General features: G+C 39.1%; 1 protein-coding gene across 1 annotated transcript; it reads left to right on the top strand.

Annotated features, from left to right (window-relative positions):
- The first annotated feature begins 868 nt into the window (after window positions 1–868).
- Window positions 869–5,218, top strand: FAM170B (family with sequence similarity 170 member B). Its single transcript, XM_043982088.1, has 4 exons — window positions 869–986; window positions 2,841–3,537; window positions 4,773–4,810; window positions 5,124–5,218. Exons 1-4 carry the CDS (start codon window positions 869–871, stop codon window positions 5,216–5,218), a joined length of 948 nt encoding a protein of 315 aa, XP_043838023.1.
- Window positions 5,219–15,480: the final 10,262 nt, after the last annotated feature.

Below are 15,480 nucleotides of genomic sequence, written 5' to 3'. Positions count from 1 at the left end.
ATAGATCTCTAACAACCTTGGTTATTCAGAACATATTCTTCAATCTGAAAGTAAAAACATGCCTCTAAACTTCTAAAATACATGAACTGTCTCCCCTCCTAACGCCCATCGAAATATCCCATGCATTTTTCCTTATCAGTAGTTTCCAAGGCTCTTACCCAGAATTTATCAACTTAAAATAATAACTTTAAGCAAAGTTATAATAATATATATCACCTTATTTCCCAGACCATTGAAGGTTAGTATCATACACTTATTTCTTTATTTATATATATTCATTCATTCATTTGCTCATTTATTCATTTATTCATCCATCTACCAGATTTATTTATTCACTCATTCATTTGTGCATTCATTAACCATTTACTTGTTCATTCATTAATTTATTTATTTTTCTATCTATCGATTCATTCTCTTATTCATTTGTCTTTCAAGTCACGAGCCACTTTGATATTGTAATTGTGGGACTATATGATATATTTTAGTGGCATGTGTGTATTTGTGTATAGTCCTTATAAACGGAAGCCTGAGGCCATCTTGGTAAATGCTTATTCTCCTTGTTGCTGAGGTGGATTGCTTCTGCTGTTGCCATGTCTGATTTTCATTTGAGGTCCCAGAACCATCCCGTGTCATTGTCGAGGTCACAGAACTCTTCAGAGGCCTTGGTGACCATTTGGACCCTAACAGCTGCTCAGACTGAAGGAAGATCTGAGAGCTTCTGCCTGGGTCCATCCTTGTGAGTCAACATATTTGGCGCAGAGGCAAACCCACCACCAACTACAAGAACACTGAGAACCCACTTAGAGCAGGGAAGAAGGGAATTGGGAGGTTTTAAGGACTCTGTCCAAGGTTGTTTAGTTTACTAATCATGAAACGCCATTATGTTGACACTGGGAATGAGAAGGATCTGCCCTATAGCAAGGCTCCATGCCAACCTGCTGAGGAATTGGATGATGTGAACTGGGTACCTTTTTGGGAGCAGGCAGGTAAGAAGAAAACAGAGTTTAGACCAGAGTGAAGGTTGCTTTCCTAGGATGTCAGGGGCAGAAAGACACAGAATTCTACCCACATTGGAGGGTTCTATGACAATGAAAATGATTGTTCTTTTAGGAGAGCAGGTCTCCTAATGTTGTCTGAGTAGGTCCATTCTTTCTGCATGCATAAATAAGAGTTTACTCACTAGCTGAAATTTCTCTCAGTTGTGATCCATGCTAGTAATTCAAATCAAAGGTGTGGGAGGGGAGTTTGAAACTCACATGAAGATTTGGAGGACAACAACAATGACAACAGCAATAATAATGTGAACCGAGATCCATACCAACAGCATCAATAATGATCATTGATAAACAGCCCATATTCAAATAGTACTTTAAGGTTTGCAAAGAGCTTTACATACATTATATCATTTGATCTTTACCACAATCTTGTGAGGTAGGTGTCATTATTTCCCTCTTTTTCCAGAGGATAAAACAGAGGCTTAGAAAGGTAAAGTTAATTTATAAAATTACCAGGTGAGCAAATGTAAGACCAAGGATTTGAACCTAGGTATACCTTAATTCTAAATCTAGTGAGATAACTCAGTGATGACACATTGGGATCAGCACCTGCCTCCCCATTAAGTCTGGTATTAGAATCAGGGAGGCCTGAACTTGAATCCCTACTACTACTACTACTACTACTACTACTCTTCTTTCTCCTCTTCCTCCTACAATTACTACTACCACCACCACCACCACCACTACCACTACTACTACCACCACCATCACTACCTATATGGACATACATGTGGAGAGAGAGCAAAGGAGAAATAGAGGAGAGAATAAGAAAGAGAGGCAGAGAGAGAAAATGTTAAACTTTTCTAAGCTTTTTATATTGTCCCTCACAACAATCCTACGAAGCAAACACTCTCAAATCCTCATCTTACAGATTAGGAAACTGAGTCTCAGAGAAGCTAAGTGACTTACTTAGAGTTATTCCACTTGTTAAGTATCTGAGGGAAGATCTGGCCCAGCATTCCTATGAACTATTCCACTTAGCTGCCAATAAGAACAACAGTAACAGCAAGAATAACAGCACACATTTATTCAGCACTTTAATGTTTGCAAAAAGCTTTACAAGTATCTCATTGAATCCTCGTGACCCTGGGAGGTACATGCTATTATCCCCATTTTCTAGTTGAAGAAACCAAGGCAGAAAGCAGTTAAGTGATTTGCTCAGGGTTATACAGCTTTTAAGTGTATGAGGCTAGATTTGAACTCAGGACTTTCTGACCCTAGGCCTGGGCCTCTGTGCACTATTGTGCCACCTAGCTGCTTCACTCTTACCTCCAGGGCAAAATATAAAGTCTCATGTTGGGTATCTAAAACTCTTTATCACCTGTCTCCTTTCCATCTTTCCAGTCTTTTAATATACAACCGTCATGAATGCACTCTATGACTGATCAAATTGCTATTTCTCATGTGCAAACGTTCATCTCCCACCTCCTTGTCTTTGCACTGGCTGTTTGTTCCCCATTTCTTGAGGGCTCTCTCATCTAACCTCCGAGTCTTAGAATCTCTGGCTTCCTTTAAGATGCAGCTCAAGCATCACATCCTACAGCAGCTGTTGCCTTTCCCTATAAGTCTACTTTCTTCCACTGTGTATCCATCTTGGATGTAATGACTCACAAATAAGGTGTCTTCCTGTAAGAATGGAAACTCTTTGAGAGTAGGGCAGCATTTTTTTTTCTTTGTTATATTCTTAGAGCTCAGCACATGCCTGATACCTAGTAAGCACTTAGTAAATGTGAGTTGATTGACTGCACAGAAGGAAACTGATGAGAGTTTAATTTCATTCTCTAGGAGATGTGAAAGAAGAAGAATCTGCGCCTGTCCCTGGACCTTCAATAAGCAGAGCCCAAGATACTGGCTTAGAGTCCAAGACTCCTAGTCAGCAGGGGAGAAGTAGGAGGACTCCCTCAGCTTACCAGTCTTGTTCACAATATTACTCTTGCTTCTCTTCGATAACCAACTCAGAGGAGAACAAGTCTCTTCAAAACACATGTGCCTTTTACACCCGGGTGCAAACGGTCCAGGGAGTGGCTGTGGCCTGGGAGACAGAGTCTGGGTTTGAGCCAATTGGTATCAGGCCTCGAGTAAGGGAGGCTGAATTCACTGAGAGGCAGAGGAGGGACAGGTCTCCCCTTGAAAGTATTTCTACTAGCGACCTAGTCAGTGAGACTGATTCTTGGGAGGGAGATGCCATTCAGGAATTTGAAGAGCCTGAGACACCAGTCCCATCAGACAGTGCCCAAGAGACAAGGGAAACACCTGATTGGCTGATCACTACCAACTATGGCCTCCGCTGCTTGGCCTGTTGCAGAATCTTTCCCAACCTGGAAGGCCTCATACACCATGCCCAGCACGGGCTCAAGGAGGGTTTCAGCTGTCGTATTTTCTACAGGGAAATGCTTCAGAGAAGACAATCTCAGAGTCAGCTGCAGGATCAACTGTCAGAGGACCAGGATGAGAGCCAGTCCCATAGTAGTGAACCTAGCAGGTGCCATATAATGCTGTTTTGGTCTTAAAGAGACAAGCAGTAAGCTGGAGGTCATGTGTCTGGGGAGCTGGGATTTTCTCATCACAACAGTCCCTGGGCCACCCCAGTTTTCCAATGATTCTTTGGATTTATCATAATCACCTCTTGAATTGACAGCATAGGGATAAGTAAGAAGAGCAATGAGGAAAGTGGAAAGACAGAAAACAATAAAGGGGGATAAGGAGACAAGGCAAAAGGGGAGCGGAGGGAAGAAAACTCAAAATCATGGGAGTTGTGGAGAAAGAGGCACTCTTTAAGTGTTAGCTCGCTGAGGACTAAACATGGAGTACAGGGGAATCCAGTTCAAAATGGCAGCTAGCTCAGAAGGAAATATTCTGAATTTCAGTGTGAGGAAGCTCAAGGCTTTTTGGGTATATTTCTAGTGTGAATACAAAGGTAATATTTTTCCCCCTTTCCTTCCCTTTCCCTTTCCCTTTCCCTTTCCCTTTCCCTCTCCTCTCCTGTCCTCTCCTCTCCTTTCCTCTCCTCTCCTTTCCTTTCCTTTCTCCCCTCCCCTTCCCTTTCTCCTTACTTTTCACTCCTTTCCTGAACTAAAGTGATAGAGGAGAGGAAAGGAAAAGGGAGAGGAAAAAGGAGGAAAGGGAGTGAAAAAAAGAACCATGCCAGGAAGAACACAAATAAACAAGCTAATGAGTCTAACAGAGAAACAACCAAAAAAAGTTAACTGCAGCCTTCAGAGCCATGATTTTGTGCTATGGAAAACAAGACAGGGTCTCTGTCCATTGGACTCTCCCAGGACTTAATCCTTGAATTGATATTGTAGGCTAAAAAATTATATGAGAAGGACCTTTTCTTTTCTTAAATCATCATTAATGAGAGATCAGACAAAAAGGGTCTGAGTGCAGAGTGGTAGGGGAAGAAAACCTCTTTGTGTTAATCACCATAAATAAGCAAAACATCAATATCTGTAAGACACAGTAAGACCTTTTCGAGGCAACAAACTCTTTGTTCCATTTGACTGTCAGTTCCCTCATTCCTTTGGTTCATTGTTTCATGTGTCTTGAACTAGGATCTCAACAGTAGCAAAAAACTGGATTCAATCCAATTAGACTAGATGTGAGTAATAGTGGTTATCAACCTTTTAAGGGCAGAGATAATTTTGCTTGAGCAAAAGATCCAGCTGACCATCATATCTTCCTTTCTACCTCCTGATCTTCCCTTCATACTACCCAAAGAATGCCTCTAGAAAAAAAAATCTTATCAGAATTTAAATGTTAAGAGATGGCAATGAACTGATGTCTCATTTTTTTAATGACCAGATGTCATCAATAATTAACATGGACCGGAAATCCCACTTGTGGATTTCTATACTGCTAAGAGTGATCTGTAGACTGCATTTGCAATTTTAAAATGTCATATATCTTTCTCACTGGAATCTGCCTATCTCATTTCAGGGCTCAGGCCAAAATAGGGAGCACCCCCAAAGAGTATGCACATGAAATGGCAGAGCTGCCTACAGAATCTATCTGATTTCCAAGATTTTGAAACACTAAAACTGTTTCATGTGTCTCATTGTTGTCCTTGTAGCATCTCAGCAACAACAGCCAATGAGAAGCATCCCAGGAAGTCCTGTGCCATCTCCAAGGAAATGGATCATCACAGAGATCCAGAACAGAGCTAAGAAAAGCAGAATGAGGAGAGAAGTCAAGAGAAGGTGAGAGGAGGGGGGGCAAAAAGAGAAATGAGGATGAGAAAGCTGAAAGAAGAAAGGAAAGAGGGTGCAAAGAGTAAAAAAAAAAGGTGAGGACAAGAACACAACCGAATCTATAATACATCAATATGGAACATGAGTGTTAGCTGGGTGAAATGTTGTTCTGTCGTACCTTAGAGGCAATGAAAATCATAGGAGTTTATTGAGTAGAAGAATGAATGGTCACGTAAATTTTTATGAAGAGAGACAAAGTAAGAAAGTAATAGTCTGTCTAGGACTGAAGGGGAAAAAATGAGATTTTCAGGGTGCATTCTACTTTCCACTTTCTATTGGGTTTCCTTGGAGAGGAAATTACACAAGGGTCATTTGTGGTCGCCATAGTGCATGGCTTTTTGGAATTCTGGGAGTCTCAGTGTTTTTGGTATTAATAGACAATCACTCCAGGAATACACGAGCATAATATTTGTTTCTTGTAATGGTTCTTTCATGTCAGGTGAGGTCTTCAAATAGTGAGAAAGGAACTAAAGAGGGCCATGTGGAGGAGACCTGGAATATCATATGTAGGGAGATTCAGTCAGTGGCTAAGACAATGATGGCTAAGACAATGCATTACTCCGTCGGGTGCTCCAACACTCAACAGAATGAGGACAGTTCAGGTCAGCATGTCTACAGAATTGATGCTCCACCTAGGGTAAAAGATAATAGTGGTCCTGGGGGTGGGGGATACCCCTGAATGTGACCCTATGGCACTGGGATAGGGTTGGGTTGTCCCTTGGAGGGAAGTGGTTACTTTGGTTTGCTACCAGCTGAATAAGACAAATTCTCATCTTAGCATAGAGGTCTTCTTCAAGGTTCTATCCTTCTATTCTCTTTCTATAGTCTCTCTTGATGGCCTCATCAGCATCCATTGGTTGAAGATAATTCTTTTTGTTCCCTTTTAAATTTTCCATTCATTTATTTATTTTGAATTTGTAGAATGAAACAAGCATTTCCATAACATAGTATAACCAAAACAAAAAAAAAAGATGATGGGACATAAAACTGCAGATCTATTTTGTACAACCTGCTATTCCTTTTAAATAAATAATAAAGTTATCAAGTAAACATATTTTTTCTTTCTTCTTTTTCCTTTTTTCCTCCCCTCCCCCACCCTAGAGATTGCTACCACTAGACACAAACAGGTACATGTATACATATATGTAAAATCATCCTATACATCTATGTATAATTTCTTTCTCTGGATTCAGATAGCATCTTCCCTTCATAGGTCATTTGAAGTTAATTTGGGTATTTATAGTAGTCAAAATGACTTAGTCAATCAAAGTTGTTCTTAAAACAATAATGCTGTTATTGTATACAACATTCTCTTGGTTCTGCTCATTTCTCTCCATTATTTTGTGCAAGTCTATCCATGTTTTTCTAAAATCATCGAGCTCATCATTTCTTACAGCACAGTAGTAGCCTATTACAATCATACACCACAACTTGTTCAGCTATTCCCCAATGGCATCTCCACAAATTGTCCAGTTCTTTGCCACCACAAAGAGAACTGCTATAAATATTTTAGAACATATAGGTTCTTCTCCTTTTTCCTCTAGTCATCTTTGGAAAAGGACTTAGTAGTGGTTTTGATCACTTCAGTGTAGATAACTCATAAAGCATAAATATAAATACATGTGTGTATGTAAGTATGTATATATATACAAACCCTAGCTGTCACTATGTTAGTGACTAATGAGGCAGACAGATTTTAAAAGGCCCTAAGTTTATAGTAATTGTATCATTGGAAGTATAGTTATGTAATATATGAATAACTTGTGATTATGCCCCCAGTTAGAAGGCAAAAACTTATAAAAATAGGTCTGGAGGCTAAGAAAATTCACTCTCTTGTGTGACTAGCAAATCTGTCCCTTCTTCTTATGTCATAAAAAAAGAACTCCAGAAAAAAAGGTGAGAATAGGGTCAACCAAAGATGTTTGTTTGTTAGAAATAAGATTAGATCTGTCACATACAGTCTCTGTGCCTTACATATGACTCTCCATTTCCCATCTCCATATCTTTGCACTTGGTCATTCCCCATTCCTATAATGCACAACCTCTTTACCTCTGTCTCAAACAGTTCTCTTCTTTACCATTTGCCATCTCTTGAAAAAAGATCTCTTGATCCATCCTCCAAACTTTCAGTGTCATCCCACCCAAATGAGTTTGTGTTAAATATTTTCTATCAATTAGTATTTATTAACTTTATATTTATACTGCATGTATATATGTATTCATGTGCTTGTTTTCTCTCCCATTAGAACGAAAGCTCACTGAGAATAGGGAAGGTCTCATTCTTTGAACTTGTTTCTGGTGCCTGGTACACAGAAGGCACTTACTAGGTGTTAGTCCATTGATTAAGGAGACTTTGGGCTCTTCAAGGATATACCAGTGGAACACAAGCTCTGGCAGGTTTGGCCAATCTAGAAAGGTTTCAAGTATGGGCCCAGTGATGGATTGTGCATTGGTTGTCTGGGCAGAAGTGTACCTATGGTCGGTCCTATGATCTGTAAAATGGAGACGTGCCATCTTCTCACAGAGTCACTATAGGAAAATGTGTTGCAATGTTTAAGAACCATGGAATGTGAATTACTGTCATTTGCCTGGACTATGGGATTGATTAAACGTGTTTAAATGTTTGTTAGGAGTCATGTGGAGGAAGAAGGAGCCAGATGTTTTCCTGCCCCAAATTGCTTAGGCAGGATCGACCTTGGACAAAACGGCCAAGTTGGCAGTCTGTCCTCTTCCTTTTTTCCTGTTTATTTCCTTCTAACACCCTTACTCTCTCTCCCTCAGCCACCAGCACCAAAATTAAATACCCAATGCTATATAGCTGCCCTGGTTACCTTGACAAAAAGGAAAGTGAGGATTTTAGTTTAAAATATTGTTATACCCTTTTGCTCTCATCCCATCAATATTTACATTTACAAGGAGAAGAACCCACAGGAATGACTCTTAAACAGTGGAATTTCCAAAACTCTAGCATTATTTTGGGGGTGATAATTTTGGGGAGCAGAACCTTTCTGTAATATCTCTTAAATCTTGCTATTCAGAAGCTTCATTACATGGGACTGTTGCTTATACACGACTTACTGTGTTACCTACATCCTGCTCCAATCCAAGGATTAGGAAAAGATAACCCCGTGCTACTCTGTTATAGAAGGAAAAGTGTAGACAAGTACCTTCAAAACCTAGACTGTTTTTCATTCCAACTAGCATAGCTTGTGATTATGTCCCCATTATGCCTGGCTTTTGTTTTGTTTTGTCTTGATGTTTTATTAAGTTACTTAATTTTTACATCACATTTATTCTCAAATATGTCCTTCCTCTCCCTTACTCAGTGAATCTTCTCTTACAACAAAGATTTTTTTTTCTTTAAAAAAGCTCAGCTAGGGGCAGCTAGGTGGTGCAATGGATAAAGCACCGGCCCTGGATTCAGGAGGACCTGAGTTCAAATCTGACCTCAGACACTTGACACTTACTAGCTGTGTGACCCTGGGCAAGTCACTTAACCCCCATTGCCCTGCAAAAAAAAAAAAAGCTCAGCTAAAACGCTTGGAATGACTGTATAGATAATATTCCATACCTAGAGTTCCCTACCTTTTCAAAAAAAGGATGGAGGTGAATTTTCTTATGTCTTCTCCAGTGCTGTTGAATCAACCAACAAGAATTTATTAAGTCCCCACTATGTAGCAGTCACTGTGTTAGGGGCTGGGGAAGAAAAGACAAAACCAGAACAGTCCCTGCCCTCAGGGATCTTCCATTCCATCAAGAGAGACAACATGTACACAAATAGGTTTACACAAAACATTTTCAGAATGAATGCCAGGTCATTTGGGAAAACATGAGTAGCTGGTGGTGGCAGGAGGGATGGTATCAGGAAATAACAGTGGTTTTTTCTTTTGGCAGGGCAATGAAGGTTAAGTGACTTTGTCAGGGTCACATAGCTAGTAAGTGTCAAGTCTCTGAGGTCAGATTTGAACTCAGGTCTTCCTGAATCCAGGGCTGGTGCTTTATCTACTGCACCAGGTAGCTTGCCCTCAGGAAATAACTTCTATAGAAAGTGCTTTGTAAGCAGAGATTTGGAGGAAATGAGGGATTCTGATACAGAAGTGAAGTGGGAGAGACATGGGAGACATGGGAGACATGGGAGAGAGCTATTGAAAAGGCAGGGAGAATGGGAGGTAGATTGTGGTGTGTGAGCAACAACAAGGTGGTCAGTTTGGCTTAAGTATAGAGTACAGGAAAAGGAGTAATCAACAAGCATTAATTAAGCACCTCCTGTGTATCAGGCATTGTGCTAGGTGCTATGCTTACAAGGACAAAACTGAAATAGTTCTCACCCTCCATGAGATTATTGTAGCTTCGTCATTATAACTGCACAGCATTTAGATGTTACTTCATATAACTCACTATGTGTTACTTCATATAACTTCCTATGTATCTTAGAACCTATGTGTTACTTCATATAACCTCCTATGTGTCTTAGAACCTATGCATTAATTAATATAACTTCCTATGTGTCTTATGTAATTGTCATCTAGTGTAATAATTTTATATATTACTCTATTACAATTTGTGATAGATTTTGCTTATTTGGCATCCATTTTGTTTCCAGATCTTTGCTACCACACACAAAAAAAGTGATATTATGAGCATTTTGATACATATGGGGCCTTTCTGCCTTTGATCTTCTTAAGGTATATGCTTAACAGAGGGATCTCAGGATTAAAGGATTAATAACATTTTGGTCATGTTTCCAAATTGTTTTCCAGAATGGCTGACCTAATCCACAAGGCCTAGAGAGAGGAGGTGGATTGTTGTGTGTGAACAACAGCAAGGAGAACAGTTTGGCCTAACCATAGAGTACAGGAAGGGGACTAATCAATAAGCATTTATTAAGTACCTGCTATGTACTGTGCATTATTCTAGGTGCTGTGATTACAAAGATGAAAATAAAATGATCCTTGCTCTGAAGAAGCTTATTGCATAAGAGTATTTTAGTGTCTCTGTCTTCCCCAAGTCCCTCCAACCATATTTCCTTTTTTCATCACCTTTGCTATTTTGCTGCATGTGAGATAAAAGAGGACACTAGATTTGAAATGAGGAAGACCTCAACTTAAAAATGGACACTAGATAAATCTTTTAACCTCTCTATGCTTCAATTTCTTCCTCTAAAATAATGGAGTTGGACTAAATTGCAAACTATAGTCGTAATATAGGATTCCATGATTCTTTCTACAACATCATTATCCTAATGCCCTTTATAACTCTTAATATATGATTCCATGATCCTCAAACTTGTTTTAATTTCCATTATGAAATTATTATCGATTTGGGGCATTTTTTCACATGACTATAGTTTGCAATTCTTTTGAGAACTGCTTGCTCATCTACTTTGATGACTTATCTATTGGGGAATAGCTCTTGGTCTTACATACAGCCTTTTTGTTGCCAAAGGAAAATGTCCCTGTATGTGAATGAATTATAATTATTAATCTTTCTATCTTTCTGATTATCACCAGATCTAGGAGGATGGTGAAGAGAATCGAGGAACACAAAGATGATCCCAGCAGAGTCTTTAGGCAGGAAACATCCTTCTATCTCTGCAGAAATGGAACAGAGAGCAGAGTAAAAGAGGGTACTGGAGATACAGTCTGTGCAACCATTCAACAGGAGCTTTCTGGCTAAAAAGGGTTATGGAGCAGGACAAAATACATGTGACCTGTTCCAGATTACAGGACCACATACAAAAGAAAGTACTGGCCTGAATCTGATGTTAAGAACATAAATGGCTGGTTTAAACTCATGACTCATTCTCTCCATCTCTCACATCTAGACCCATGAGCCAATGTCAGAGACATCCCTCTGAACCTCCAGTCCCATACAGAACCCTACAGGCTCAGAGCCTGTTACTTCATTCAGATTCACACCTATTTGTTATGCATGACCCTGAATGATAAGTCCTCTTCTTGGTGCTTAGAGGGTCCTGTTTTAAAATACAAATACTATACTATGTGAAAAATACAGAAATAAAATGTCTCAATATAAATATTTAAAATATACATAAAAGTATATAAAATATACATCCTGGGAGGCATGATAGAACATTAAACTAATTTCCACTAAGTTGCTGATGGCTCATCAGAATCACTCATCTGATGACTCATCAGTGCCTCCTGTCTTGGGTATCAGGGTGACTGTGGGACACTGGAGGCTTGCAAAACAGTGGCCTCTCTCACATTACCACACTAGTCTCAGAGTGGAACCCTTTTGGGAGATCTGAGAAAGAAAGACTACAACTTTTGCCATTCAGTGTCAGAGACAAACATCTTAGTCCACTGCTCAACCTACACATATTTATTAAACATGTATTAGAAGAGCAATTTCCAGCATGTTCCTCCCCATGATTTGGTGCTTAATCTTGGCTATAAGAGGACAGATGAAGCATACTTTCATTGTTAATATAAAAATGTGGGGGACTGTGGGTGAGTAATATTGTGTACAACGTCTGATATGGTCACTGATTTGGTTGGTTTTGCTTAATTATTTTTTGTAAAAGGGAAGCATCTATGGGTGAAGATATTAAGGAGTGATTGTGGTATAAAAAACAAAGTACAATATACATTGGTTTTCCTTTGAGAGAATAACATGAGATTATTTATCAAGGTGATAAAGAACAATTCTATTCTATAACTACCCCCTCAAAATTTGTCCTTTCATTTATTTATTGTTTAGCATAAGTCATACTTCCTACTATTACTCCCATCCACTCATTTGTTTTCACAGAGTTAGAATTCCAGAATTTCATGTGAAGGGACTGAGAGATTATCTGGTCCAGGGGTTTTAATTTGATATTCATAGACTTCAGGGAGTCCATAAACTTGGTTTTTGTTTTTGTTTTTGTTTTTGCGGGGCAATGAGGGTTAAGTCACTTGCCCAGGGCCACACAGCTAGTAAGTGTCAAGTGTCCGAGGCTGGATTTGAACTCAGGTCCTCCTGAATCCAAGGCCAGTGCTTTATCTACTGTGCCACCTAGCTGCCCTGAGTCCATAAACTTGGGTGGGAAAAACACATTTTTCTTTTTCCTAAATTCCAACTGAAATTTAAGCTTACTTTCAAGTATAAATGTGGGCAATAAACCACAGTAACATTAGCAATACTTGTGACTTTTGCCAACAATAGAAATCAAATATATTTTCAATGTACTTTTTTTTTTTGTTTTGTTTTAGTGAGGCAATTGGGGTTAAGTGACTTGCCCAGGGTCACACAGCTAATAAGTGTTAAGTGTCTGAGGCTGGATTTGAACTCAGGTACTCCTGACTCCAGGGCCGGTGCTCTATCCACTGCGCCACCTAGCTGCCCCTTCAATGTACTTTTACTGCTGAAAATTATTTGGATGTACAACATGTCATGCCAGTTGCTATTATTATTCAGATATGCTTTGTTTGTTATTCTTATTCATATTAAACAATAGCTTCTCATTGTCTTTCAAAAACAAATTTAACTTTAAACTGCCTTTAACATTTATTGCTTTATTAAATAATATTTTAATATAAGAAACATGTATTGTCATATAATAAATTAATTTATTAATGTTTTGGTTGCTTGTTTTTTATACTTGTTTTACTACATATTTTATTTGATGCATTTAAGAGCATTATTCTAAGAATGGGTCTCTAGGCTTCATCAAACTCTTGCTGAAGAGCTCCATGACATACAAAAGATTAAGAACCTTTGGTCTAGTCCCACCTATGTTTAAGCAAGGCTTCTTTCTAAAAAATCATCATCCAGCCTCCATTCAACAAACTTCAGTGAAGGGGACCCTCCTACCTTCTGGCTCATTAAGAGCCGTTGTGTAGCTCTAAATTGTTAACTGTTCTGTACTCAGCGAAAATCTGACTTTCTGGAAGTTTCATCTGTAGCTCTGCTTTCTTTAGTCAAACAGAATAAGTCTTGGGAGAGTCAATGTGTCACAGTGGATAATGCTAGACTTGATGTTGGAAGGCTCAAATTCAAATTCCATCTTAGACACTTAACTGTCTGTGTGATTGGACAAGACACATAACCTATGCTTTTTCTCAGTTTCCTCACTGGTAAAATGGAGATAATGGTAGCACCTACTTCTTAGGTTGTAAAGAATCAAATGAGATTAAATATATAAGTGATTTACAAACTTTAAAGTGCTACATAAGGTGAACAGTTTTTGTTCTACTAAATGGCTTTGAAGATATTTGAAGATTGTTATCACATCTTCCCTAAGTTTTTCAAAATTAAATAGCCTTGACTCCATCCATCAATCCTTACTCAGCAGGGGCTCTCATCCTCTCATCATTCTATTTAATAGTCTTTGTAAATTGTGATGTCCAGAACTCAACACACTATTCCAAATTCAATCTGTTTCAGGGCAGAGTTCAATAACAGCACTGTTGTATACCTCCTGAATTCTTTACTTTATGTTATTGGTTCTCTTTAAAAATGAAGATTGGTCAACAACAACAACTTTATGCCTTTCAATTCAGCTTTATTTCACATTAGCTTGTTTTGCCGTCTATAGAGCATGCATCCTGAGTACCTTACTGTATGGCAGCGAAACATGGACTACATACACTAGACAAGAGAAGAAGCTTAAAAGCTTCCACATGTGTGCCTTCAGCGCATCCTTGGCATATCTTGGTCAGATAGAATCACCAACACAGAAGTGCTCCAACTCGTGAAACTTCTGAGCATCTACACGCTACCGAAACAAAGACAGTTGCATTGGCTCGGTCATGTGCACCGCATGCAAGACGGGCACATTCCTAAAGACCTACTCTATGGTGAGTTAGCCCCAGGCCAAAGACCTGCTGGACGCCCCCAGCTTTGCTACAGAGATGCAAGCGAGACTTGAGGGCTCTGGGAATAGACACCTGCAGCTGGGAGGATATAGCCAAGGACCGCTCCTGATGGAATTCAGTACTCAGGAGTAGCTTGCGCGCAGCTGAGATGGGCCTCCAAGCTCTGGAGGAAGAAAAACGAATGAGACACAGGAACCGACGGCAACAGAGAGCGGAGTTTTCCGATGTCCTCATTGCGGCAGGAGCTTCAGCTCCCGTATTGGACTGCACAGCCACACTGTGGCCTGTGGCTCTTCAAGGCACTGATCCATGGTCGGCCGTGACTGGCAGAAGCTACTACTACTATTGTTAACCCAGTTTTCATTTTTGTGCCCTGCAGTTTATAAAAACCCTAGATCTTTTCCTGTTGTCTGATCATGCCCATCATCCATAAACTTGTGAGGCTGAAGTTTTTTATTTTTATATTTTCTAATAATAAACATTTTTATTTATGGTTTTGAGTTCCAAATTTTATCACTCCTTCCCTCCCTCCTCTCCCCCCCACCCCAGGCAGTAAGCAATCACATGTGTGATATTCATGTGCAATTATGCAAAACACTACCAAGTTAGTAATTTTGTACAAGAAAACTTGAATAAAAGAAAAAAATGAGAGAAAGTGAAAAATAACAAGCTTTAATCAGTGTTCAATCAATATGGGTTCTTTCTTTGGAGATGGATAGTATGCTTCATCTATAGTCCTTTGGGATTGATTGTCTTGGATCATTATATTGTTGGGGATAGCTAAGTCATTCAAAGTTCTTAATCAAACAATATTGCTGTCTCTGTGTACAATGTTTTTCTTAGTTCTGCTCTCTTCACTATATATCAGTTCATAGAAATCTTTCTAGGCCTTTCTGAAATCATCCTGCTTGTAATTTCTTATAGCACAATTTTATAGCACAATAACCATCACCATCATATACCATAGATTGTTTGGCCATTCCCCAACTGATGGATATTCCTTTCATTTCCAATTCTTAGCCACCACAAAAAGAGCTGCTATAAATATTTTTGTACAAATACATCTTTTTCTCTTTTGTGGAATGTCTTTCTAATATAAGCCTATCAGTAGTATTACTGGATCAAAGGGTATGCACAGTTCTATAGCCTTTTGGACATAGTTCCAAATTACTCTCCAGAATGGTTGGATCTTTTCACAAATGAGGTTAAGTTTTTAAAGCCATTGTTCCAGTCTATACTTTTCTAATCCTGATTCTGTCACCTAAAGAGTTAACTATAACTTTACACTATAGCTCTAGACCACACGAAACTTTTACAAACATGTCTAAAAGAACTGACCTAAAAGCAATCAATCAA

The sequence above is a fragment of the Dromiciops gliroides genome, chromosome 2 (assembly GCF_019393635.1).
Source record: "Dromiciops gliroides isolate mDroGli1 chromosome 2, mDroGli1.pri, whole genome shotgun sequence".
In the NCBI taxonomy this organism is placed as follows: Eukaryota; Metazoa; Chordata; class Mammalia; order Microbiotheria; family Microbiotheriidae; genus Dromiciops; species Dromiciops gliroides.
Note: the sequence above shows the minus strand (reverse complement) of the source record. Positions and strands in the feature narration are given on the sequence as shown.

What these genes read in the sequence shown, in the direction of transcription:
- FAM170B (XM_043982088.1), top strand. Translation starts at nt 869, where the DNA reads ATGAAACGCCATTATGTTGACACTGGGAATGAGAAGGATCTGCCCTAT. An exon ending in CATAGTAGTGAACCTAGCAG is followed by an intron (nt 3,538 to 4,772) that starts GTGCCATATAAT and finishes TACTACCCAAAG; the next exon opens with AATGCCTCTAGAAAAAAAAA. An exon ending in AATCTTATCAGAATTTAAAT is followed by an intron (nt 4,811 to 5,123) that starts GTTAAGAGATGG and finishes GTTGTCCTTGTA; the next exon opens with GCATCTCAGCAACAACAGCC.